General features: G+C 40.4%; 1 protein-coding gene across 2 annotated transcripts in view; it reads right to left on the bottom strand.

Moving 5' to 3' along the window:
* The window catches only part of NCAM2 (neural cell adhesion molecule 2), a 328,135-nt gene that overhangs the window by 160,147 nt on the left and 143,360 nt on the right, over window positions 1-24,628 (bottom strand). For both annotated transcript variants that reach the window (XM_069946169.1, XM_069946168.1), the window contains exons 2-5: window positions 15,749-15,823; window positions 14,192-14,398; window positions 7,788-7,931; window positions 3,699-3,836 (exon numbers count right to left, since the gene is read on the bottom strand). In XM_069946169.1, the coding sequence (XP_069802270.1) occupies window positions 3,699-3,836; window positions 7,788-7,931; window positions 14,192-14,398; window positions 15,749-15,823 (564 nt within the window). The remainder of the gene's footprint in view (window positions 1-3,698; window positions 3,837-7,787; window positions 7,932-14,191; window positions 14,399-15,748; window positions 15,824-24,628) is intronic.

Here is a 24,628-nt window from a genome sequence, read left to right as displayed (position 1 = left end):
CCAATTCACCATAGCACACATAGCCAGAGCCGCACCTTCTATTGTGTGAACTGACAGTTCTGTGTCGCACAAAAATGACCTCAGTTTTCCGTGCGGCCAATTGGAATCCCGAACGGAGTGTATACTATGTGTATAAACTTTGGCCGATATTCTGACTTCTATGCAATGTATTTTTTGTATTAATCATGGCCGTTGTTGCAATTTGCAACAATGGACGTGATATATACAAAAGATACGTGGTGTGAACTTAGCCTAAAACTGTAACTCTCACTTCAGGTAGCTTTTCAAGATGCACTGTCCTCTGTGTATACATGTGGAAAAGCACTTCTTCTGGCTATTCTATCACTAGTTAACCTCTAGTTTGCCAGTGCAAGCTTCAACTCTGTGTGTGTTTTTCCAATGCCCCACTACAGTGTGAATGCAGATTAGCCTTTGTGCTGGCTCCTACTGTATATGCTATATACACACTAAAAAATAGATTCTGCAATCCTACAGCCTCATGAGTACAGAAGGAAGCTTTTTGTGCAATAAATATATAATAAACTTCCTTATCACTTGTATTATTAATTTCCAGTTGTTTGAAATGACAGTTACACTTTAAATGTCACTAGTGCTGGTGCATAACAATACTGATCCTCTAGGATGTCTTCTTGCATGCATGTTAGCATTAGAACTGACACTTGGGAAATCTGCGCTGCAGCCACGGCACCCACTAGCAGAGCAAGTGAGGATAACTGTCAGTCACTATTTGCTATGCACTGCTGAGTGCTGTGGCTGCAGCGCTACTGACACAGACAGCTTCCCCAAGGATGATGTCAATTTTAAAGGTAATATGCATTGTATAGTCATCAGGGGATGCTCAGTATTGCTAGTGCTACATGCAGCAATGCTAGCTATAGTAACTGTTAAGACACCAGGGCACAGTTAGGGTTTTGGACAGTGCAGTAACTGCACAGTGCCCACTGATGAGGGGGAAGAGGTACCCAGAAACACGTTAGTCGGGCGAGCTCAGTAGTGGTGACAGCATAGTAATGACCGGGGATTGATGACAGGGCCCCTGTCTTGGACAGTGATCATTACTATACCATCATCCTTAGTTTAGAAGCAGTGACAGATATAGCTTATGACAGATATACCGGCCATGTTGCAGGAACGTTTACCCGCTCATGACAGTTAAACCTGTCATTGAGGGGTTAAACTATTGTGAATATGCAATGCCCCTTTTTGAACCCCGGCTTAAAGGGGTACTCCGGCGGGGGGGCACTTTTTTGATTAAAGACTTCCACTCACCTCCCCGGTTCCAGCGGCGGGTCCCGCATCGCGGCACTCCGGTCCCCAGTTTCCTGCCGCTTCCTGGTGTCTGACGCCACCCGAGACGCTACATCTCAGGTCCGCTCAGCCACTTAGTGAAGGAGGCGGGATCCGTGTAAAGTCCGATCAGATCCCGCCTCCGTCACTGAATGGCTGAGCGGACCTGAGACGTAGCGTCTCGGGCGGCGTCAGACACCAGGAACAGTCCAGGAACCAAGCACCGGGGCGCCACGATGCGGGACCCGCTGCTGGAACCGGGGAGGTGAGTGGACGTCTTTTTCCTCAGCCACCTCCTCCGGTCCCATCAAAAAAGTGCCCCCCCCCCGCCGGAGTACCCCTTTAAGTCTCATGCTCATTTATTAGCTTTTCTTTAGATTTGCAAAATTTGTGGAGAAAATCCAATACATTTAGCAGAATTCAGAATCATTCTAAAAACTTACTCTACGGCTCTGAACGACACCAAAGAAACCTATTCTACCTCCCTGATCCCCTACTCATTCTAATAACCTAAAATATCTCTTGATACTTTACACTTTATAAAGAATAGGTGCCTATTACAGATCTCGGTGCTGAGGATATGGCTGCTTATTTTACAATAAACACCAACAGCAAGAAACTATCTTCCAATCCCCAAAAAGCATTGATCCATCTAGAGATGAGCGGACATAAACTGCAATGTTAGGTCCTGTCCCTGAACCTGTGTGCTCGAGTCCCTAACTTCATTGCGGAAGTCCATGTACCGGCCATCGGTTGCTGTCATAACAAACCTATGAAAGATATCTAATCTGTCTCTTTCTGCTGCTGTTTTTCCTTATTTTTTACCAGGCTGGTATAATCCTACTGAAGAAAAAAAATTGCCTTGTACAGTTAACTATCGACCTGTTACTAATCTCCTCCTCATTCTTACACTTCTGGAACGCTTGGTTTACTTTTGCCCAATCATCCAGCTAGTTCTTAACTCCGCTCTCTAATTCCTGCATAGATTGCTCCTACTAAGTGTCATATGATCGTCTGATGGCTAAATCTCACAGCTTCCACCATCTATTGATCCTTCTAGAACTTTCTCCTCCATTTTAAGGTGTTATTATAATTTCTCATTCCAATAACCCATGTAAAAAAAAGTTCCCTGCTGCCCCTTCTGTCCATGACAGGAACTGTCGAGAGCAGCAGCAAAGCCCCATAAAAACCTCTCCAGCTCTCCTGATTGAAAAGAATACACCACTTCCTGCCGTACATAAATACTGATAAGTAATTGTAGACTTTAGACTAAATGTAGACAATAGTGTCCAAGGCCGGTGTCGCTCCATAGAATAGCCCTAGCATTAAGCCAACAAACAAAAAAGCACTTGTTTGTTGGCTTATTGGGGCATTCTTTTCTACTGAAAAAGCATCGGCCAACAGCCACACATCTCCCATCTGTGTGAGATGTGTGACTGTGTAGTGGCTGGAAGAGGTTACTGCAGCCCTGCTGTTGTTACTTGTCATCACCCCTACAGGGAACAGAGCCAACTAATTCCAGTCCCATTCACTATGTATTGCATGCACTGAACAGACGATTGTCAGGGGTACTGGGTGTTATTACCCTGCTGGCCAGTGACTGATGACCCACTTTTTGGGTTACTCATCAGTCTGTTTTGCATGTTGTCTGTTCACAATATATTTCAGCTTAGCGCTGCAAAAACATTTTAGTTTTTTTAGTCAATAAAACCAGAACTAGTTGAAGAGGACCTTATTTGTCTGTTTTAGCAAACCTACGCAAAGCCCATGAAATAGCAACTCCGGAACATCTATTTTTACAGCTCTGTGCTGTGCCATTTCTCTGTTACTCTTATATATGGGTGGGTTCACATTGGGGAATCCCCACAGAGAAAGTCCGGTGGATTCCATTGCTCGTGGCCGAGCGAATTCCGCCATTCGACTAAAGGATTGACATGTAAATTCTTTTGGCGGATAGCGGAATCCGTCCGCCCATAGAATCGAGTCTATGGCAAAGGCTGAGATGCATGCACCCACGATTAGGGACAAGCATCGTAATCCGCCAGAACCTCTCTGTGCAGATTCCTCAATGTGAACCCACTCTATGACTTGAAAACAAACTTGGTGTTACCAAGTGGGGGCATGTCCCTATGCTGTCTGATACTAGCCAATCAGAGATGACAGTGCTGGACTGTGTAGGTAACACACACTTAATTATTAAATCATACATTTCTAAAAACAGTAACAGGGTAACAGAGCTGTAGAAATAGGTGACCCAGAACTGTTATAGACAGGTCAGGAGTGGTGACAGGTCCTATTTAAAGTTCACAGTATATTCAACCTGTTGACATTATATCCAGTATATAGCAAGAACACAATTATAAGAATATTATATAGTAATTATTTCTCACCATTCACGATGACAAAGATATCTCGGAAATCAATTTCTCCTCTAACTTCCACTCGCCCCTCACATCTGTAGATGCCTTCATCTTTTTTACTGATGTTCATAATCTGTAGATTATTGTTGGCTAACATCACAAATCGACCTGAAAAAGAGGAAGAAGTAAACAAGGGTCAGGAAGAAATTAACTGAAGGAAGATGTGGGGCTGCTGATTCCGATTCCTAAATAGTTTTGCTTTAACACTATCAGACATTTCATGAAAAATGCATTGCCCAATTTGAAAGTAAAATGTAATTTTCAAAGTTTAATATTTTTCGTGTGTGCGCGTAGAAAGACTACAGTGTATGCCGGGGGAAAAAAAGCAATATTTTACCTCCATTATTACCCCATAGATTGTTCAACTCATGAAGAAAGAATCAGGTTTTGCACAACAATCGTTATAAAGTTGTGATTAAGAGACGTTATTATATTTCTTCACATGTATTAATGCTGTCACCGATAGGATGAATGTACCCAATAAAGAGAACACAAGGTGATTTACTATCTAGGCAAAATAATGGCATTATATTCTGAAGGCAATGAAAATGTGACAATTATTATTTTTTTTTTAATAAACGTAAACAACACACACACACACACCCGGTATATTTTAGCTATTGTTTTTAACAGAGTGGACCAATGCAATACATAGAATTCTTATGTGGTAGAGAGACTATTATGCCATCTGAACCACAGGCATTAGGGCATAATTACAACTGCTACCTCAGCTAACCTTAAAGTTACAACCTTCTCTATGATCGAAAATTCTCATTTCCATAGTGCCAACCACCTACACCCCCCCACACCAAATATCCACAACATACTCTTTGGAACTAGTACATGCGACACTGATTTATTAGGTGACTTAAAGAGATGACTTAAATGATACCCGTCATCTTGAAAAATGTTATCTAACCTATTAGCATTATCTTATTCATCGTAACATTAAACTTATTATTTGAAATTCCCTATCTTTCCATGATTAAAAATCCAGTGAACACTGCCGCTCAATGGGCTCCTAACTTGGATTTATTGTCTTTCAAGGCAGATAATTAGATTATACACTATTATCTGCCTTCATCCCATCCTAATCCATCCAAATTATCATTGGCTACCTATAAGGCATGCAGTGGTAGGAATCATTTAGAGAACGGTTACTGTATCTTGGCTAGCTCAAAGAAAGACTCCAGTATTTTAAAGGGGTTATCCAGCGCTACAAAAATATGGCCCCACTCTTGTCTCCAACTTGGCCGGGTTTTTGCTACTCAGTTCCATTGAAGAGCATAGAGCTTAATTGCAAACCACAACCTGAACTGAAGACAAGAGTCCTGTTATTTCTGAAAGAAAGTGGCCATGTTTTTGTAGCACTGGATAACCCCTTTAAATGGCAAATAGTATCTTTAAGAGTAGGGTAAAAAGGTCCTACTTTTTCTGTTCTCTGGTGCTTTACTTCCTCCCTCTGTGCATCTGTGATCTGATAATTTCCACAGACGAGAAGGGGGATGGGAGCATGATGTGGGCAGTGCAGGCATTGTGTGCAGGTGAAAATAACCCTGGCATGCATTGTCTAATAGCTAACCAATGTCGCTTTGACAGTGGTAACATTGGGCAGCTATTGGATATTGACAGCAACATGCTCCCGCACCCATCTAATTTATAGAAGGTATTGGCAGAGACAGGCAGAGTGAGGAGTGGAGAGCAGAAGAGGTAGAACATCTTTAAGGGTATATTCACACGAACAGGCTCGCAGGGAGATTCTCGCTGCGAGCCCGGCAGGTCCTGGCAGTTCCCATACACTACATACTTGCTGCGGTCTAAACGACCACAGCGAGTATGTAATTCTGCCGCCCTTAACCCCTTCTGCTCCCGGCCGGCTCCCCCGCTGTAAGCATACATTACCTCTCCTCGCTGCACGGGTCCGGCGTCCTGCTCTCCCGTCCGGCCAATCAGTGGCTGCGGCTGGGCAACACACTAATTGGCCGGACGGGAGAGCAGGATGCCGGACCCGTGCAGCAAGGACAGGTAAAGTATGCTTACAGCGGGGGAGCCGGCCGGGAGCAGAAGGGGTTAAGGGCGGCAGAATTACATACTCGCTGTGGTCGTTTAGACCGCAGCAAGTATGTAGTGTATGGGAACTGCCAGGACCTGCCGGGCTCGCAGCGAGAATCTCGCTGCGAGCCCGTTCGTGTGAATGTACCCTAAAGGATTGCCCAGTCTTAGATGAACATGGCTGCTTTCTTCCAGAAATAGCACCACACTTGTCCTTAATGGAGTGAATGGAGCTGAATTGTAATACACAGAAAACCTGATTAAAAGGTGCTGTTTCTTCGAAAGAGTAGCTGGGCTTTTTATAATCCTGGGACCCCTGTAAAGATTTCACATTGAGTCCAGGAGCTAGTTACACTTTTGCATTAGAAGACACTGGAAGAAGAAAGTAGAAGTCAGTTTTTTCGATTGCCCAAACCCCTCCTTTCGTCCACATCTTCTTCTCCCCTTGGTTGAACTTTGTGTCTTTTCTCAACTATACTATACATCACTTTAACTACAGTGGACATGAGCAAGCTTTTATTCAAGCAGTTTGACAAATAGGACTGAATTCTGTTGTTGTGACTCTCCTTCTTTTTTATTATACCACATACAGGACCATAAAAAATGTCTTCGCATTTATACAGTGGCTGGAGGCATTAAAATGCAGGACTGATAATGTGGCTGACATTTCCCTGCAGGTCTGCCTGCACAAAACATCGAGCAAAAGATTGTGATTTAGTGAATTTGATTCTAAAAATGGCAACTCAGGACTCCGCCAAATTATTGGTAAAGGTCATCAATTACATTCCAAGCCCAAAGGTTGAAATAATGAAGCATTAAAATGGGTTCCTCAGAACTCCACAAATTGCTTCCATTTGTTTTAGCTGTGAAATTGCTGACACATTCTACTTTAATTTTCGTTGCATTACATATGTGTACATTTGACTTTTCGCTTACACATGCACGTCCATACAGTGAGCCTATAGACCAACATTTATAGGCACACAATGTGTTTAACAAATTTTCAATTAGTAGTCTATAAGGGTAAGATCTTTGAGCAGTATGAACCCCTGAATTGCTGCACAAGTTAAACTTAAAGGTGCAGTCTACCAGTGACATAGCTACCATAAAGGGACACCATGCCATTGCTACAGCGTCCATCCACTAATGGGGCCCACAGGACCCTGGCCCTTGAACTGTAAGCGTTTTTGATGAATTCTTACAGTAAAATGCTGCGGCACACTGACTGAAAGAGCAAGAAGCCATTTGCTTCCTCCAGCCACAAGCCCCACTAATAGTAGTAGTAGTAGTAGTAGTAGTAGTAGTAGTAGTAGTAGAGCAAGAAGCCATTTGCTTCCTCCAGCCACAAGCCCCACTAGTAGTAGTAGCAGCAGTAGTAGTAGTAGTAGTAGTAGTAGTAGTAGTAGTAGTAGTAGTACAGTATGGAACATGATAACCAAGGCAGGAGATGTTCAGCTGTGTAGGGGTAGTTGTAATAGTGGTAGCAGTAGTACATAGTAGTACAGTATGGAACATCATGGATAAGGCAGAAGATGTGCAGCTGTGTAGGGTAGTAGTATTAGTAGTACAGTATGGAAAATGTGCAGAAGATGTGCAGTTGTGTAGGGGTTGTAGTAGTGGTACAGTATGAAACATAATGGACAGGACAGGTGATGTGTGGCTGTGTAGAGATAGCAGTAGTACAGACTGGATGATGATGGATAAGGTAGGAGATGTGCGGCTGTGTAGTAGTAGTAGTAGTAGTAGTAGTAGTAGTAGTAGTAGTAGTAGTAGCAGCAGCAGCGGATATATGTTTTTTAACATGGAAGCATTTTTCATCTGGCACCACTCATCTCAGGATACAGTATCTTGAACCCAAAAGAAAAGTTAAGTTAATATTGTGCATAATAAAAGTTAAAGAAAATACATGATTGATATTCTGAAGAAATATGAAAAATAAGTAACATTCAGTAGTTAGTGAAAACCTCTTGTGAAAAACATAACTTAAAACGTTACCAAAATACTAACTGTCATCAATGTCTGTTACATCTTCACCGTTACTCAACCATCTGACCATTGGAGCGGGTGAACTGCTGACATGGCAAATAACTTCCGCATCTTCCCCTTTCCGGAATTCTTGTGGTGATCTGACCTCTTCAAATGACAGTTTCTCTAAGGTAAAGAGGAAAGAAATATTATTTCACTTGACATTGATGTGTTAGGAAATTCATATTTGAAACAACTTAAAATATGCAGTAATAGGCCGGGTTCACACTATGTAAGACACCGGCAGTTCTGTGACCCTGCCATGTCACAGAACGGCCGGTGTCAGTGAAGTTCACCCCAGCCGATCCTGCAGGACCAGCTGGGATAAACTTCAATTCTATTGAATTGGGATGAGAACACATTCGTGTGCACCCGCATCCCAATTTACCATTGAACAACATTGATCCGCACTCTCCACTGTGTGACCTGTCAGGGATGTGCGCCCGCTATTCAATGAAAAGTGGCCACACAAAACTGACATGATAGTTTTCGCTGTAACCGCTAAGGATCCCGGTTGGAGCGTATACTTTGTGTATACACTCCATCCGCGATCCCATTGACTGCAGTACAATGTAAGTTTTGCATAAATCACACCCATTGTTGCAAATCACCATAGTGTGGATTCAATAGGAAGAATTTATCACCATTGCACCTGGCATAATGTTGCACATTTTCCCCAACATATGTCCTGCTCACCTGAGAAGGTGTAGATTTTTGCACCTAAACCTGGTCTGCAGCCACAGAAGCATGCACTTCTTAGTAAAACAAGCAGAGTGCATGGGGCAGGGCTCAATGTTAGACAGGCATACTCGTATGCCAGTCTTGATACCCCATTCAACTTTTTCAGATTTTTGTTTATTTATAACCAATGATATGGAACAACAAGAAGCTAGAAAAATATATAATTTTTAAATTACTTTAAAAATTTTAAAATTTATATTTTAATGAGAATCTATCATTATTTGGTTACCTAAGCCTAGAGTCATTGGGGCAGTTTCTAGTGGTTTCCCGCCTACCTTGATTGATAGATTTCTCTCCATTAGTGATGAGCGAATAGTGAGATATTCGAATATTCGATATTCGTAAGAATATCCCGCGAATATTCGAATATTCGATCGAATATTCGATCCCATTCAAGTCTATGGGAACAAGTATTTGATTAGTGAAAAACATCTATTTGACCATTTGGAGGATGAAACCGGAAGCTGGGGGATCTGAACGCTTATCGAATATTTATCAAATTTTTGCGGGATATTCGTACGAATATCGAATATTCAAATATCTCACTATTCGATAGAATATCTATTCAATCGAACAGTATTCGCTCATCACTACTCTCCATATTTAGGCTATGTTCACACTAAGTAAAAGTACGGCCATTGTTGCCATCGGCCGTACTTTGTACGGGTGAACAATGCCTATTTTTCTATGGGATCCCGGCCGAAGCGTATACACATCGTATGCGCTCCAGCCGGGATCCCGCACAGGGCAGCAAATAACTGACATGTCAGTTTTCTGCGGCTGCAATTCAATGAACTGCGGCCGTAGGAAACCCTGTCAGTTCACATAGTGAAGCGAGTGGCTCGCTGATGCGCCTGCATCAGAACGCTGCGACCGAAAGATTATCCGGCCGGTACTTAAGTACCGGCTGGAATGATCCATGCAGAGACTGGCCATTCCGTGACCCGGGCCGGGGTCACGGAACTGCCGGTCTCTCACGATGTGTGAATATAGCTGTAAACTGTAAAGGGATCTATTATTTAAGGCTGGTGGAGTGGCGACAAGCCACAGGGAACTGACCTGATGACTTATGGTTCAGGCAATATGAGAGGTTCCTTTATAAATTATAAAACTATGTACCGAAATTACACAATATGATACAGTGGTTTGCAATAAATTAGAATATCAACAAAAAGTTATTTTTTTCAGTAATTAAATTCAAAAAGTGACCTCATATATTCTATAGAGTCATTACATACAGAGTGAACTTTTCAAGCATTTATTTCTGTTAAAGTTGATGATTATGGATTTCAGCCAACAAAAACCCAAAAGTCAGTGTTTCATAAAATTAAAATAATTAACTTAAAACACCTGCAGTGGCTTCATAAGTGTTATAAAAGGTCCATTGTCTGGTTCAGTATGCAACACAATCTCGGGGAAGACTGTTGACTTGACAAATGTCCAGAAGGCAGTCATTCACACACTCCACAAGGAGGGTAAGCTACAAAAGTTCATTGCTAAAGATGCTGGCTGTTCTCAGAGTGCTGTATCAAAGCATATTAATGGAAAGTTAAGTGGAAGGAAAAAGTGTGGTAGAAAAAGGTGCACAAGCTACAGGGAGAACCACAGTCTTAACAGGATTGTAAAGAAAATGCCATTCAAAAATTTGGGAGAGATTCACAAGAGTGGACTGCTGCTGGAGTCAGTGCTTCTAAAGCCACCACATACAGACGTCTGCAGGACATGGGCTACAAGTGTTGCATTCCATGTGTCAAGCCACTCCTGACCAAGAAACAATGCCAGAAGCGTCTTATCTGGGCCAAGGAAAAGAAGAACTGGACTGTTGATCAGTGGTCCAAGGTGCTGATTTCAGATGAAAGTAAATTTTGCATTTTATTTGGAAATCAAGGTCCCAGAGTTTGGAGGAAGAGTGGAGAGGCACAATCCAAGCCGCTTGAGGTCTAGTGTGAAGTTTCCACAATCAGTGATGGTTTGGGGAGCCATGTCGTCTGCTGGTGTAGTTTCACTGTATTTCATCAACACCAAAGTCAACGTTGCCGTCAACCAGGAAATTTTAGAGCACTTCACACTTCCCTGTGCTGAAAAGAGTTTTGGAGATGGAATTTTCATCTTCCAGCAGGATTTGGCACCTGTCCACACTGCCAAAAGTACCAATACCTGGATTACTATCCACAGCATCATTGTGCTTGATTGGCCAGCAAACTCGCCAGACCTTAACCTCATAGAGAATTTATGGAGGATTGTCAAGAGGAAGATGAAAGACACTAGACCCAACAATGCAGACGAGCTTAAAGAAGCTATCAAAGCAACCTGGGCTTCAATAACACATCTGCAGTACCATCAGCTGATCGCCTCAATGCCACATTGCCACATTTATGCCGTCATTCATGCAAAAGGTGCCCGACCAAGTACTGAGGGCATTTACTGTACAGACATTTCATTTGGTTGACATTTCTGTGTTAAAAACATTTTTTTAGTTGGTTTTACATAATATTCTAATTTTCTGAAATACTGACTTTTGGGTTTTTGTTAGCTGTAAGCCATAATCATTAACTTTAACAGAAGCAAACACTTGAAAAAGTTCACTCTGTAATAGAATATATGAGGTCACTTTTTGAATTGAATTACTGGGAAAAAAAAATAACTTTTTGTTGATATTCTAATTTATTGCAAACCACTATAGATACCACTGTGAAGAAAATAAATTGTGTCATATAATGTGTAGCTAAGGGGCTCAAACAAGACCAAAATACAAAAACATTCCAATACACATAAGTGTTGAATACTTGTCTGCTCCTCCTGAGATGGTGTCTTCCGCCTCTACTGCTCCTTGTTAAGGGGGATTTAAAATACTAGCTTTTTGTGGCATTTTTGCCTGTTTGGGTGCTTGGTTGCACAATTTTTGGGTGACTTTTATGTAAACATTTATTTGGGTCAGAGCTTTGCTGTTTTATTTTTCATCTTTTATTCTTCATCATTCTTTCGTTTCTCTATGACCCGATGAAGAAAACATTCCCATTTTGAAACGTGATGATTTTCTTAATAAAAGTTGGATTCATTTGGAAACATCTCTCCCGTGGATTCTCCACCCTGCTGGCAGCGTGCCCTCTCTACGGTTTCTCTATTCTGGGAATGCATTGAGATTGCCTGTTTGATGTGCATACATCATGGAAGCAGCAGACATGAGATCAGACTTTGTCTACCTTGGAAGCCTTTATTAGAGTCGTGCCTAATTTAACACAACCCTGGAAGGTGAACAGTGAATTGTCTTTTACATTAATGTTTTTACTGATACATTATCACCCTATGGTGCAATGTTTTAGTGCCTTTATTGCCTACTTTTCCCAATAGGATTTAAAAATCCCCAAACTTAAAAAATAGAAAAAAGGCACCAAAAACACTTGCTAAAAAACGCACTTCCTGCCATGAGGGCAAACCACACTATGGGGCACGGGCATCACAGGTACTGCAGATGTATTTTTAACTACAATTAACTATGTTAATTCAAAGAGAAAGTTGAGTTAAAATGCATCATTGTTATCAAGTTAACAAAGGCTACATCTGTATGTGAGAAGTGATTTTATATACTAAGGCAACCCTGCCAGCACAGATGTGCACTTAAAGGGGTAGTGCACCAAAAAAATTTTTCTTTCAAATCAACTGCTGCCATGAAGTGTCAGAGATTTGTAATTTACTTCTATTAAAAAATCTCAAGCCTTCCAGTACTTATCAGCTGCTGTGTGTCCAGCAGGAAGTGGTGTTTTCTTTCCTGTCTGACACAGTGCTCTCTGTTGCCTCCTCTGTCCATGTCAGGAACTGTCCAGAGAAGGAGCAAATCCCCATAGAAAACCTCTCCTGCTCTCCAGGCTGGAAATAATACCACTTCCTGCTGGGCATACAGCAGCTGATAAGTACTGGAAGGCTTGAGATTTTTTAATAGAAGTAAATTACAAATCTCTGGCACTTCATGGCAGCAGTTGATTTGAAAGAAATTTTTTTTGGGTGCACTACCCCTTTAAGGTATATATTTACATAGAGTAGAGGGAGGTAAAAGGGTAGCTTTAAAAAGACAGGCAAAATGTAACTGTTCATTTAACCCTCTGGGTGTTATGGTGGCACCACTGGAGATAAATAAATAAATAAATAAAAAAGAAATTTAGAAAAAAAAAACATTTAATTGCTATTGTAGATATACTTTAAGAAATGTGTTTTCTGAAAAACAGTGGTTGGATCTGACAGGGAAGGTCTCTTTATGATGGAAGCTTTGGTTAAAAGTTTGATATGAATCTTAGGGAGATGTGAACTGTCAACGCAAATTGTTTTGTGTTTTATGTTTTTTTTTTTCTTGACCGCAAGTGCTTGAGATTTAGATTTGACCAATCATACTGTAAATGTATTCTTTTGTATCTTTTGTATTAATATATTAATGTGTACTGTAGCTATAGTAAGGCATTATGACAACACACCACTACTACTCTTCGGGATCAGGTGTCCTATGTGTGTACATAAGGTGCAGCACCCTATCTGGTTATTATTATTAATCTTTTGTATGGCATTTTCCAGCAGATTTCTGCTCTGAAAGTTGTTCTTTAGCTTTTTTGTCCTTTAACTCCCCCCCCCCCCCCAATCTTTCTCCTAACCCTTATAATTCCGGAAGTCATAGTCCGTAAACAAAGTTGTTGCAAAGCTGATTCTGAAAGTGGATGACAGTTTATCTGGGTGGTGGTGGGTGTTTGATTAAAGAAGAAAAAAACATTTTTGTATTATAAGATATATCACAATATGTTCACACACAAAAAAAACCCTGAAAATAAGGTGTCATTTTTTTTTTAACATCCGTTTTAACAGCATTTTAATTTACAGCAATGGATGGCATTGAATTATATTGAATAACAGACTTCATTTACACACAGTGTATTGAATGGCGAAAGTCTTTTGAGACGGACATCAAACAATGATCATGGCAATTATTTTCAGATGTCTTTTGCAAACAATGGATGTAATTTTTTTCAGTTGTTAACACACAGTTTTTCTTTTTTTCACCATCCTTACTATTAAATTCAATGGATTTTTTTTTTTTTTTTTTTTATTAAACACACACCCAAAGGGTGGTCAATCCACAAAATAACGGACATCATTTAAAAAAAATATAAACGGACAAGAAAAATTGTAGTCTGAACATAGCCATATTCTCTTGTACTATTGATCTATACAAAGTTTGTTGAAACAAAAGTGTCTATATAAATCAAACTATGAACAATATTAATAATTTAAAAATACACGGTATATGAAATATATTTAAGTTTGTAACATTATTTCTCTATGGCTGGATACAATTTTCTTTAGTCACAACTGTAATAAAAAAGTTTGCACCTTTTTCTGTGTTTTTAACCTACTCTTGATTTGGCTAAAAAATTTTATGTTCTATGATTGTATGATAAAATAAAAAGAATGCTATGTGTGACAATATGTCTGTCTTTGGGACGTGAGTAATAGTCACAGTTGTCAAGGTAAAATGCCAAAGTGAGTACATTGTTAAGTTTTTGTCATTAGGAAGTGCAATTTGATGCAAAAACTAATAGAAAAGTTGCAATTTTCAGTTGCGGCATAAAACCCAACAATATGGTTGCTTTAAAAATACTCACGGTAAATCTCCAGCACAACTGTAGACTCTTGAGTATGCCCCTTTGAATCAGTAGCTTGACAGCGATATATACCGGCATCATCTATGTTGGCATTGTATATAGTGAGCCATGACCTCATGCCTTCTCTTTGTGCCACAACTCTCTGATTGGATGTTATCTTCTCTCCTTGTGGATTATACCAATCTATTGTTTCAACATCTCCCAAAGCTAGAAAAAATAAATTCAATTAGATTTTTTTATCAACGTTTTTTTTTGTTAATCAATGGAAACAATACAAGAAATAATACACAGTTTAAAAAGGCAATTTATTATTATTATTATTATTATTATTATTTTAACCCTTGATTTATTTAACCTTGTGGGATCATTTTTCTAGGCCAATGAGTTTTTATAGTACTGATAAATGAAGTGTTATAATCTCAACTTGTTATCCACCATCAATGCAATACACAAGATCATTAGGTATAGGGATGAGCGAATTTACAGTACTAGCAAAGTCCTTCAACTATGCTCAGCGGTCAGCTTGTCGGCTGGCTGCCTTTGAACTCTGTGTTATTCCATGCTGCTCCACTCTGGGTGCCTTGAAAAGCTGGATACAGTCCTGGGATACTTCTCCCAGTTTACAATGCTAAGTTGATTCAGCTCAACACCACTGTGTCCCGCAATGGTTCCTAGGAGTGCTGTATAGAGCTCCTGCAGTAGCCGCTGCACATACCGGCCACGGTTACTGCAGAAGCTTTATACCAGAGGAAAACCAGTTTTATTCCCCAGGTGTGTTACAGGCAGGGGAGGTAGTCATCTGGGCGGCTCCCTGCCCGTGTCTAGTCACCGTTCTCTGCCTGTCAGCGTGCTTGGAAGGGCCTCTCTGTCTGTCAATCATCCCTCCGAGTGTGCTGACAGGCAGAGATCGGTGACTGGATACGGGCGAGGAGCCTCTTAGATGACTACCTCCCCGCCTCTGCCTATCACGCGCCCGGGGAATAAAACTTGTTTTCCTCCTGTATAAAAATTCTGCAGCAGCCATGAGTGGTCCGGGCCGCGGCTGCTGCAGGAGCTTTATACAGCACTTCTGGGAACCATATCAGCCGAATTAGGCTTTTGGGTTCCCTTTAATTAAATAAATAAAAAAAAATGTTAAGTTGCATGTGATTTGGAGATAACATGGGTATCATGTTTTTTTTCTGACAAATCATTGACTTCTAGGTCAAATAGTGAAAAAAATACTTTTGCCCCTGGCACACATTTCGTTAGTTCATACATCATGGCAAAAATCTGAATTTACCTGAAACATATTTAACTATTATATTTGACTACAGCAATTGACTTTTAATAACGTCCTTAAAGCAGTCAATCCACTGTAAGTTCTGGATTTCACCTCCGCTTCATCCTCCTATAACCTTGCCTACTGTAAATTATGTATTCTCTTTGTCTCTCAGCATCAGCGCTGGATTTCTATTATGTTCTAGTCCTTGCCAGCTCTGCGTGTTCGGTAATATAATAAAGTATCATTTGTAATGATGTAGATAATGAAGATTAATACGAGAATAAGCGACATACCTGTACATGTGAAATACTTGGACTGCCCCACGCTAATTTCAACTTTGCTCAGGGATATCGACACTTGTAATAGAGCTGCATAATAGAAAAGACAATGCGATTATTTATAGTTAATAAAGTTGCCTAGAACACAATGTAAATGTTATCGCACAAATCTAGCAAAGAGGTTAACGATGATGTAGTGCTGAGCTTATTATTCATAAGAGTGTGGCTATAAGTAATGCAACTGTGTTTAAGGGGTATTCCTATCAGACAACGTTAACTAGCTGAATGAGTGGGGATCTGACCTCTATTGGCCCCTGTGATTTTGAGAATGGGGATACCAATCACCTGTTCGAATGGATTGGCGGGTTCTTCGTATGTGTGTATACTTTATTAATTCTTTATGGGAGATGCTAGAAAAAGCAGCTTGTTTTTATGGCTCTCACAAATAATAAAAGGAATGGCAATGTGAATGTGCGATCCATGGCCCCATACTAGTTATTCACTAAAAATACGCTATATTTTACATAGAAAAAAACTTTGTCAGATGAGAGTACTCTTTTAAACAGGTTGTCTTATTGAAACAATCCCTTTGTATGCCAAAGCTGACCAGGTGATCAGCTGTTATTACTGATGGAAGCTGGCATACATTTTCCCTATAGTATTAAGGGCAAACACATATAGGACCATATGCCAGCCAGAGGGGTCTAGAAGTGCAAAAGCCACTGTTTGTAATGATATATTCCTCTGGGTCATAGTAGGGGGATCTAAAACTAGGGGCTCCTTTTCTAGCATCAGTTTGCTCTAATGTTGCATATGGAATACTGTTTTTGTAATTAGACAAACCCTTTTTAAGGGGTTATATGACACGTTGTTGATAGCTTATTCTTAGGATAGGCCATCAACATAATATTGGTAGAGGTTTGACTACAGGTACTTCTATTATGATCTGATTACAAGTTCCATGACATTCATGTGCAAATTTATCATGTTTTAGCAGACACTTTTATGTGCTTTGTGGTGACTGTGCATGGTACTGACGGTTAATGTAGCTCAGTCCCATTAAAGAACAGTATATGGGACTGAGATACTTGCAGGACAAGGTACAGCTGCTACTAAATGTAAGGAAATGTGGCTGGTAATGAAGTGAGTACATTAGGGGGCTAAACCCTTTGGTGCCTTCAATTAACTGATCCTTGGGGTGTCAGGAATATGGCCCTAACTTATCTGTCAAAAACTAACAGCACTGATATCACTCCTAATAATGCTATCAATCGATTTAAAGGAGGTGTGGAAGGCTAGGATGGGACTAAAGAAGGAGGTTCTCTGCATTAATTTAAAGGGAAACTATTATCAGGTTAGAAAAATGTAACCTGCTGATAAAGTGTGTCCCTTTTTGTACACGGGGCGTGAGGGTAAAGGTAAGTCGATATTTCTGTGTATTTAGTAGTTATATCCACAGGCTAATTGGGTGTTTTGGAGCACAAAGGGTGGGACTACCATCCCAGAGCACCGATCTGGCCAGCCCCCGAGTGTCCCACTCTTTTGGTATTCATTCGGAGGAGCAGGCTGGCTGGGAGCAGATAGGTGCTCTGGGGATGGTAGTCCTGCCCCCAATGCTACAAAGTGCCCAATTAGCCTGTGGATATAACTACTAAAAACACAAAAATGGAGACCTTCATCCTCAGCGCCCCACACTTTATCAGCAGGTTAGATTTTTCTAACCTGCTTATAGTTTTCCATTAAACCAATGCCCATAACCTCCTTCTCCAATTCCATCCTAGCCTTCCAAACCCACTTTAATTTGATTGACAGCATTAGTAGGAGTGATATCAGTGCAGTTAGCTTTTGACAAATAAATGAGGGTCCAATTCCTGACACGTTGAGGATCATTTAATTGAAGGCATCAAAGAGTTTAGACACCTAATGTATTCACTTCATTACCAGCCACAGAAACAGCACTAAGGGTGAAGGTAAGAGACTTACCTTCATCCTCCATGCCCTGTGCAAAAAGGGGACATAATGTATCAGTAGGTTATATTAGTTTCCCTTTAATGTTATAAAGAAGTGCAAATACTTTCTTCTGGCCTTTTTGTTTGTTTTTTATAACAATTTTATCATGAATGGTAAAGCCCAGGCATCATGGAAAGGCAACAATGTAAAAGCACTAAGAAGCCATGGGTTAGTTATTGCTAAAAATGAGTAACTGAATCCCTTAAGCCAATGCTGAGATATAAACTTTAGAAGTATAATTCAAATTAGGGGGATGGGATGTGCAGCCGTTCCTTTCTCTCTGTGTCGTGTTTCACAGTTCTCCCTTTTCTGAACAGCTCGCACTCCTTTATAAGACCCACATGATTAAAATTAGCAGGATAGGCCTGTGCTCACATGTGAGTACGTTACGTCTTCCCTATTCTGTGTGATCAGCAGTGGTGAGTGTAATACCATATTCATACTTGTGTTGTTTGGGGGCAGCCCTCCCCGCTGGTGGTGCTGGCCGGGTTCTGGTGGGGCATTTTGGGTTTGGTCCTGTGACATTCCATAGCCTCCCTTCCCTGCATGTGCACGCTTTGCGGGGTTGGCAGTCACTGACCGACACAGTGTGGAGTTAGCGTAGGGGCCCGTGTGAAGCAGGGGACCTGCACGTGGTACACGGGGCTATTATGGTTTGATCAAATTATATACAGACACCCTGGTGTTGAATTTTAAAATAGGCCTAGCGGCATTAGTATCAGCCATAGATGGGATGTGCAGCCATTCCTTTCTCTCCATGTCATAATTCAAATTAGGATATGAAGTCTGCAAAGAATTTCCCTAAGCTGCAAAAGCTCAGCAATGTTCACAACCTTTCCTCCCAACAACCCTATGTCTACAATTAAACACCCAGGAAGAACTTTGCTGTACTTTTGCAGTCCAGGGGAAGACCCCATGAGCTTTATGTAATTTGCATTAAACTAAAGCTTATATCTTACCATTGGATTAATGGATGAGTTTTATCCACTTTAATAAAATTAAAAAATGTTATCTTTATTAAATAGAAATTCTGAGGCATTTATTCTCTTTAAATAAATTCCATATTTGCATATTGTCACCAAAGAAAGGCTAAAAGTGCTTCTTAATCCTTTTAATTAAAAAATATAAATGTAACTGCTCATTTGCATATGTGATTTACTGTTTGTATGTATAATTAACCTGAAAAAATATATTACAAGCTTATGTAGAGATACCTTTTGACTGCATTAATGACCTTTAAATTACCTTGGTGGTCACTAACTGTTCAGCAAACTTTAAATTAAATCAACACTACAAGTAAATACAGCAAACTTTTAATACATCATATCATGGAAAATGCCCCCTTCGTTTCCTCCTCCCCTTCATAAACTCACTATTAACTATTAAAATACTGCTAAAAGATTGTATTGAAGTGGATCATCTCACTGAACTGTAAGGTTATGGCTACTCATAGAAGTCTATAAAGAAGCCTATAAAGAAGAGAGGAGATGGTGGAGAAGGTATAGCTGGAGATGTGTGGAGAGAAAGCTCTAGTGAAAGCTCTAGTGTTATATCTCAGTTTTTCATTCACAACTCATCAATGCTCAATACTGCTCTATAATGTCCTCATTGCAGTTTCTAAGATTATGCTACAGATATATAAGATATAGGCAGGATATAAGAGACATAAAAGCAGCTATAGCCCACAACTAAAATGTGTTTCCATCCTTTAAAGGGAACCAAACACTGCCAGCACTGACAATACTTGAGAGGTGGAATTACAGCCAAATCAAGCATGACATGCATCACTAGTTTGGCGCTGAGATACACCTACATGACTAGTTGAGGGTAATTTCCGTAGGGTTGAGCGAACTCGCCGAGGTTCGGGTTCTCATGAACCTGAACTATCGGCTTCTGATTCCCGCTGTCTGCCCGCTCCATGGAGAGGGTGGATACAGCCTGAGGACCACCTAGAAATCTGGGATACAACCTATGGCTATGGCTGTATCCCAGGTTTCCAGGCGGTCCTCAAGGTTGTATCCACCCTCTTCACCGAGCGGGCAGACATCTGGAATCAGAAGCCGAGAGTTCAGGTTCATACTAACCCGAAGCTTGACCGGTTGGCTCATCCCTAGTAATTTGCACTGGACATTTACAGAATTTTGGGGAATATATGCAAAGCTCAAAGGTGTCAGTTACACATTTGGAAAAAATGCAGGGGGCTTTATTACATTGTACATATAGCTTACTGGGCATGTTAGCAGTGATTGAATCCCATTAAGGTAAGAACTAATAAGAATGGTGACTTATACTCTTAAAGGGTTTGTCCAGGCAGGGAGAATTTTAATATAGATGGCCTGGAAAGCAGTAAAAAATAAGATAAATATTAATCCTGCCGAATGCCCTGCCAAAAGCCCATTATTATGAAATTATGGTCTCTTCTAAAGTCCTCTTCTTACTGGTCCTGGTAACAAGCTGTCCACTCAGCACAGTGAATAGCTGGGCAGGTAGTTTCTGTTACCGGAAACAGTAAAAAGAGGACTTCTGCAGGCACCAGAAATTTGGGAAACTGGTCAGTGGTGGGGGTTTCTTTACATTTTGACTTGTTGGGTTGTTTTGATCTTACATTATGATGTACACTGTGGTTTTATTTGGGTATTAATTTGCACATGTATTTGACCACTTAATTTTTTTTTAGCACTTTATGAATGGTATTATAGAAATTCAGAGTTAAAATTCAGGCCACATTCACACTACGTATTTTATCATAAAACAACGCCTGCTGTTGCAGGTTGCAAAACCGGCTGTTGTTTAATGACAGCGGCCAATTACATTGCAGCCTATGGAACCACAGCCTTAGGGTATACACACTATAAACATTACGGCTGGGGTTCTATTTAGTTCTATTTAGGTCTATTTAGTACAGCCGTACTTTACATTGTGCTCTATGACTAATTGGAGTCTAAATGTGCCCACATTACAATTAAAATGAAATGATGTTCACTCGACTGACACTGCAGTATCGGCCGGGTGAACATCTGAGACATTGGCCATTGTTTGACACAGCAAACAGCAGCCGTGTCAAATAAAGGCTGATGTTCTCACTGTGTGTGAACATGGCCTTAAAGTGTACCAAGTACTTATCTGTTTGTAAACTGATACATAACTTTGCAATTATTAAAATTAATAATATTCTGTTACAGGGATCAGAACTTCATTCCTCCATTCTATAGTAGAAATATGTCCTCTAGTTATTCTGTTGTTGTTTTAAAGGGTTATTCTCATCCGGGCTTGTTATCCTCTAACCACCCAGTTTAGTACTTGAAAGCATTTGGTTGCCCTGTAGAGAGTGAAACTCTGGCTATGGTGGCCATGCAGTTGTGCTGAACTTTTCATTCACTGCACAGTAATTGCGTTCTTGTTCTTGAGATCTGGACCTCAAGCGATCAGCTTTCTATCACCTATTCGTAGGATAACATGCCTATATGATAATACCCCTTTAAAGAGCTGTCTTATTAGGTCAGCTCTTTTTAAAATGGAAGCCAGTCTGGCAATTGGTGGATTGAGCATTCGGCAACAATTATGAGTTACCTACTACTCTTCAAATTTTGGCTATGTTTACACAACGTCAAAAATAGAGAAAAAGCGGACAATTCTGATATAAAAAAAAAAAAACGTCCTTTATTGAGATGATTTAACTGACTGCAATGGCAATGCATTGAAGTCAATGAAAAGACAGATGTCCAATGCACACAATGTATCATTATTTTCGGACATTTTTTGCAAACAGCGGACGTTTTTTATTAGTTGTTCACACATAGTTTTTCTTTTGTCACCGTTCTTCCTCCGTTTTTACTATTAAATTCAATGGACTTTTCAATTAAGCCGCACCCAGAGGACAATTAGTAATCCCATACTAGAATAATGTACCAACACCAGTCATTGCACTAAGGAGAGGCAAGACAGCTAAATGATGTCCATTATTTTAGACTCAAAATGACGGACGTCATTTTAAACAGAGCTGAAAAAATGTGAGCATAGCCTTTAAGAACTGATCCCTAAAGTAAAAAGGTATCCAATATTCTTTGTAGACGACATCTTGATATAGTCTCAGTGAAGTCCTTTCAGTCCAACCTTGTTCAGTTTACTATTAAAAAAAAAAAAAAAAAAAGCTGAACTCTGTAAACTGTAAGACACAAAGTTAATACAAAGTGGTGAGGTCAGGAAACATGCTGCGCAGCCGTGAAGTGAAACCAAGTAATTTTTTTGTAAGCCCTTTATGAAGATGAAAAGTAACTCCCAAAATAATCAATAACAGGTGTCAGAAGTCGATCAACAAAAAAGTACTCACAAAGATAATAGTGTCTGAGAAAGTGCTCTCAAAGTGATGATGCATTTTCCAAATTGATTTTCATGGCACTTGCTTAACCTTGTAGCTTTGGCAAGTTCTTCCTTCATTCCTTACTTAGTACTAAAATCACTTCTCTCTACACAAATCAGCATTTTTCTTCTAGCCGTCGGTTAAAGAACGCGCAACTCGAAGGACAAAAAGGCTTAGCACTAAAACCATAAAGTAAGGTAGTTTTGCTGCAGCATTTAAGGTCATATATTGGTGTCCTCAAAGACTTATTACAGGAAGCTTTTTTGACATTCTGGTTACCCTATGTGCCCACAAAATGACATTTACTGAACCACTCTTAAAATGTCAGTCAACAAGTATAATAAATACATTGCTTGGTGTGAACATATATTACTCTTCTCTGGTTGAGAATGTTTTCTTCATTCTTCAAACTCTGAATTAAAGACAAACAAACAAAAAACACAGAACTGCTTGTTGTAATGGACTATAGTACCACCTGCTTGTGCAGCACTTAAGGGCATCTACAAGTGTATGTGAAAAACGGTGGTGATCTATAACAGTGCACAAATACTCGTAAATAGTGTGCCATCCCAACCTCAGCTCCTATACTTTGTGGATAGTTACTTGTCCTCAGCACTGGAAGAGGATTTTTTTTAAACCCTACATTGTGATAACTGCTTAGTGTCCATGCCTTGAAAGTTTCCTTAGTGGTTGTCAAGCTTCTCCTTTATGTAGGGCTTGAACGCTCTTAATCTAACCTTGCATCCTATCCTCAAATGTACAACTTTCTTAAAAATTCTTCCTAAGGGGGTTGTCTTTCAGGATCCAGGACTCTCTAGGACAGCATTTAAATGCTGAGCGGTAAGGTTTGGACAGACGTTGGTGAACCCGTAATTTCAGGAAGTTCGCTCAACACTAATCTCCATCTACCCACATGATATGAGCTCTATAGATCTATAATGGATCTTCATTCATGCAGCAAGATGAAGATGCAAAAAAAAGAGCCAGTGGAGCCTCATTTAAGAGTCTCGAAACACAGGCTAGCAAGATATCCCTCTGGGAAGGACCCAGCCAGGGTTGGGCTCCTGTAGGGAAACCAACAAAACCATCATATTAAACATAGAAGATTGTCGGCAGAAAAAGACCACTGGGTCCATCTAGTCCGCCCTTTTAGTATTTTCTTCCTTATTATCTTAGGATAGATATATGTCTATCCCAGGCGTGTTTAAATTCTGTTATTGTAGATTTACCAACCACCTCTGCTGGAAGTTTGTTCCAGGTATCTACTACTCTTTCAGTAAAATAATATTTTCTTACATTGCTTCTGATCTTTCCCCCAACTAACCTCTCACTGTGTCCTCTTGTTCTTGAGGTCAGTTTTTACTAAAAACACTCCCCTCTTGAACCTTATTTAGTCCCTTAACATACTTAAAGGTTTCAATCATGTCCCCCCTTTCCCGTCTTTCCTCCAGACTATACAGATTCAAATCCTTAAGTCTTTCCTGATATGGTTTATGCCTCACACCCTCCACCATTTTTGTAGCTCGTCTTTGGACCCGTTCTATTTTATCAATGTCCTTTTTTAGGTGAGGTCTCCAGAACTGGACACAGTATTCCAGATGTGGCCTCACCAGAGCTCTATACAGCGGGATCACAATCTCCCTCTTCCTACTGGTTATACCTCTAGCTATACACCCCAGCATACGATTTGCTTTCCCCACTGCCTGGTTGCACTGGTGACTCATTTTAAGGCTTTCAGAAATCATTACCCCTAAATCCTTCTCTTCTGAAGTCTTTTCCAACACAGTACTGCCGATGTGATACTCGGATAGAGGATTCCTCCTCCCCAAGTGCATTATTTTACATTTGGAAACGTTGAACTTCAATTTCCACTGTTTGGACCACGTATCTAGCAAAGCTAAATCATTTTCCATATTACTGACACCTCCAGGAATATCCACCCTATTGCACACTTTTGTGTCGTCAGCAAACAGACAAACTTTACCTATCAACCCTTCTCCTATGTCACTTACAAACATATTAAAAAGAATAGGACCCAGAACAGACCCTTGTGGCACACCACTTGTAACCAGTCTCTGCTCGGAATATTCACCATTAACAACAACCCTCTGATATCTCTCCTTCAGCCAACCACAAATCCACTGAACTATCCAGGGATTTAGTCCAATTTTCTCCAACTTCTCTATCAGCTCTTTATGAGGAACTGTATCAAAAGCTTTGCTGAAGTCCAGATAGGCGATATCCACAGCACCACCTTCATCCAGCACTTTTGTGGCATAATCAAAGAAATCAATGAGATTAGTCTGACATGATCGGCCCTCAGTAAAGCCATGCTGGTTTGGATCCATCAAATTGTTGATTCTTAGGTGATCCATTATCTTCTTTTTTAGAAGAGTTTCCATCATTTTCACTACTACAGATGTCAGGCTCACTGGCCTGTAGTTACTGGGCTCTTCTCTATTCCCCTTCTTGTGGATTGGTATAACATTGGCTGTTCTCCAATCATCGGGGACTTCTCCTGTTAG

The sequence above is a fragment of the Dendropsophus ebraccatus genome, chromosome 11 (assembly GCF_027789765.1).
Source record: "Dendropsophus ebraccatus isolate aDenEbr1 chromosome 11, aDenEbr1.pat, whole genome shotgun sequence".
Lineage (NCBI taxonomy): Eukaryota > Metazoa > Chordata > Amphibia > Anura > Hylidae > Dendropsophus > Dendropsophus ebraccatus.
Note: the sequence above shows the minus strand (reverse complement) of the source record. Positions and strands in the feature narration are given on the sequence as shown.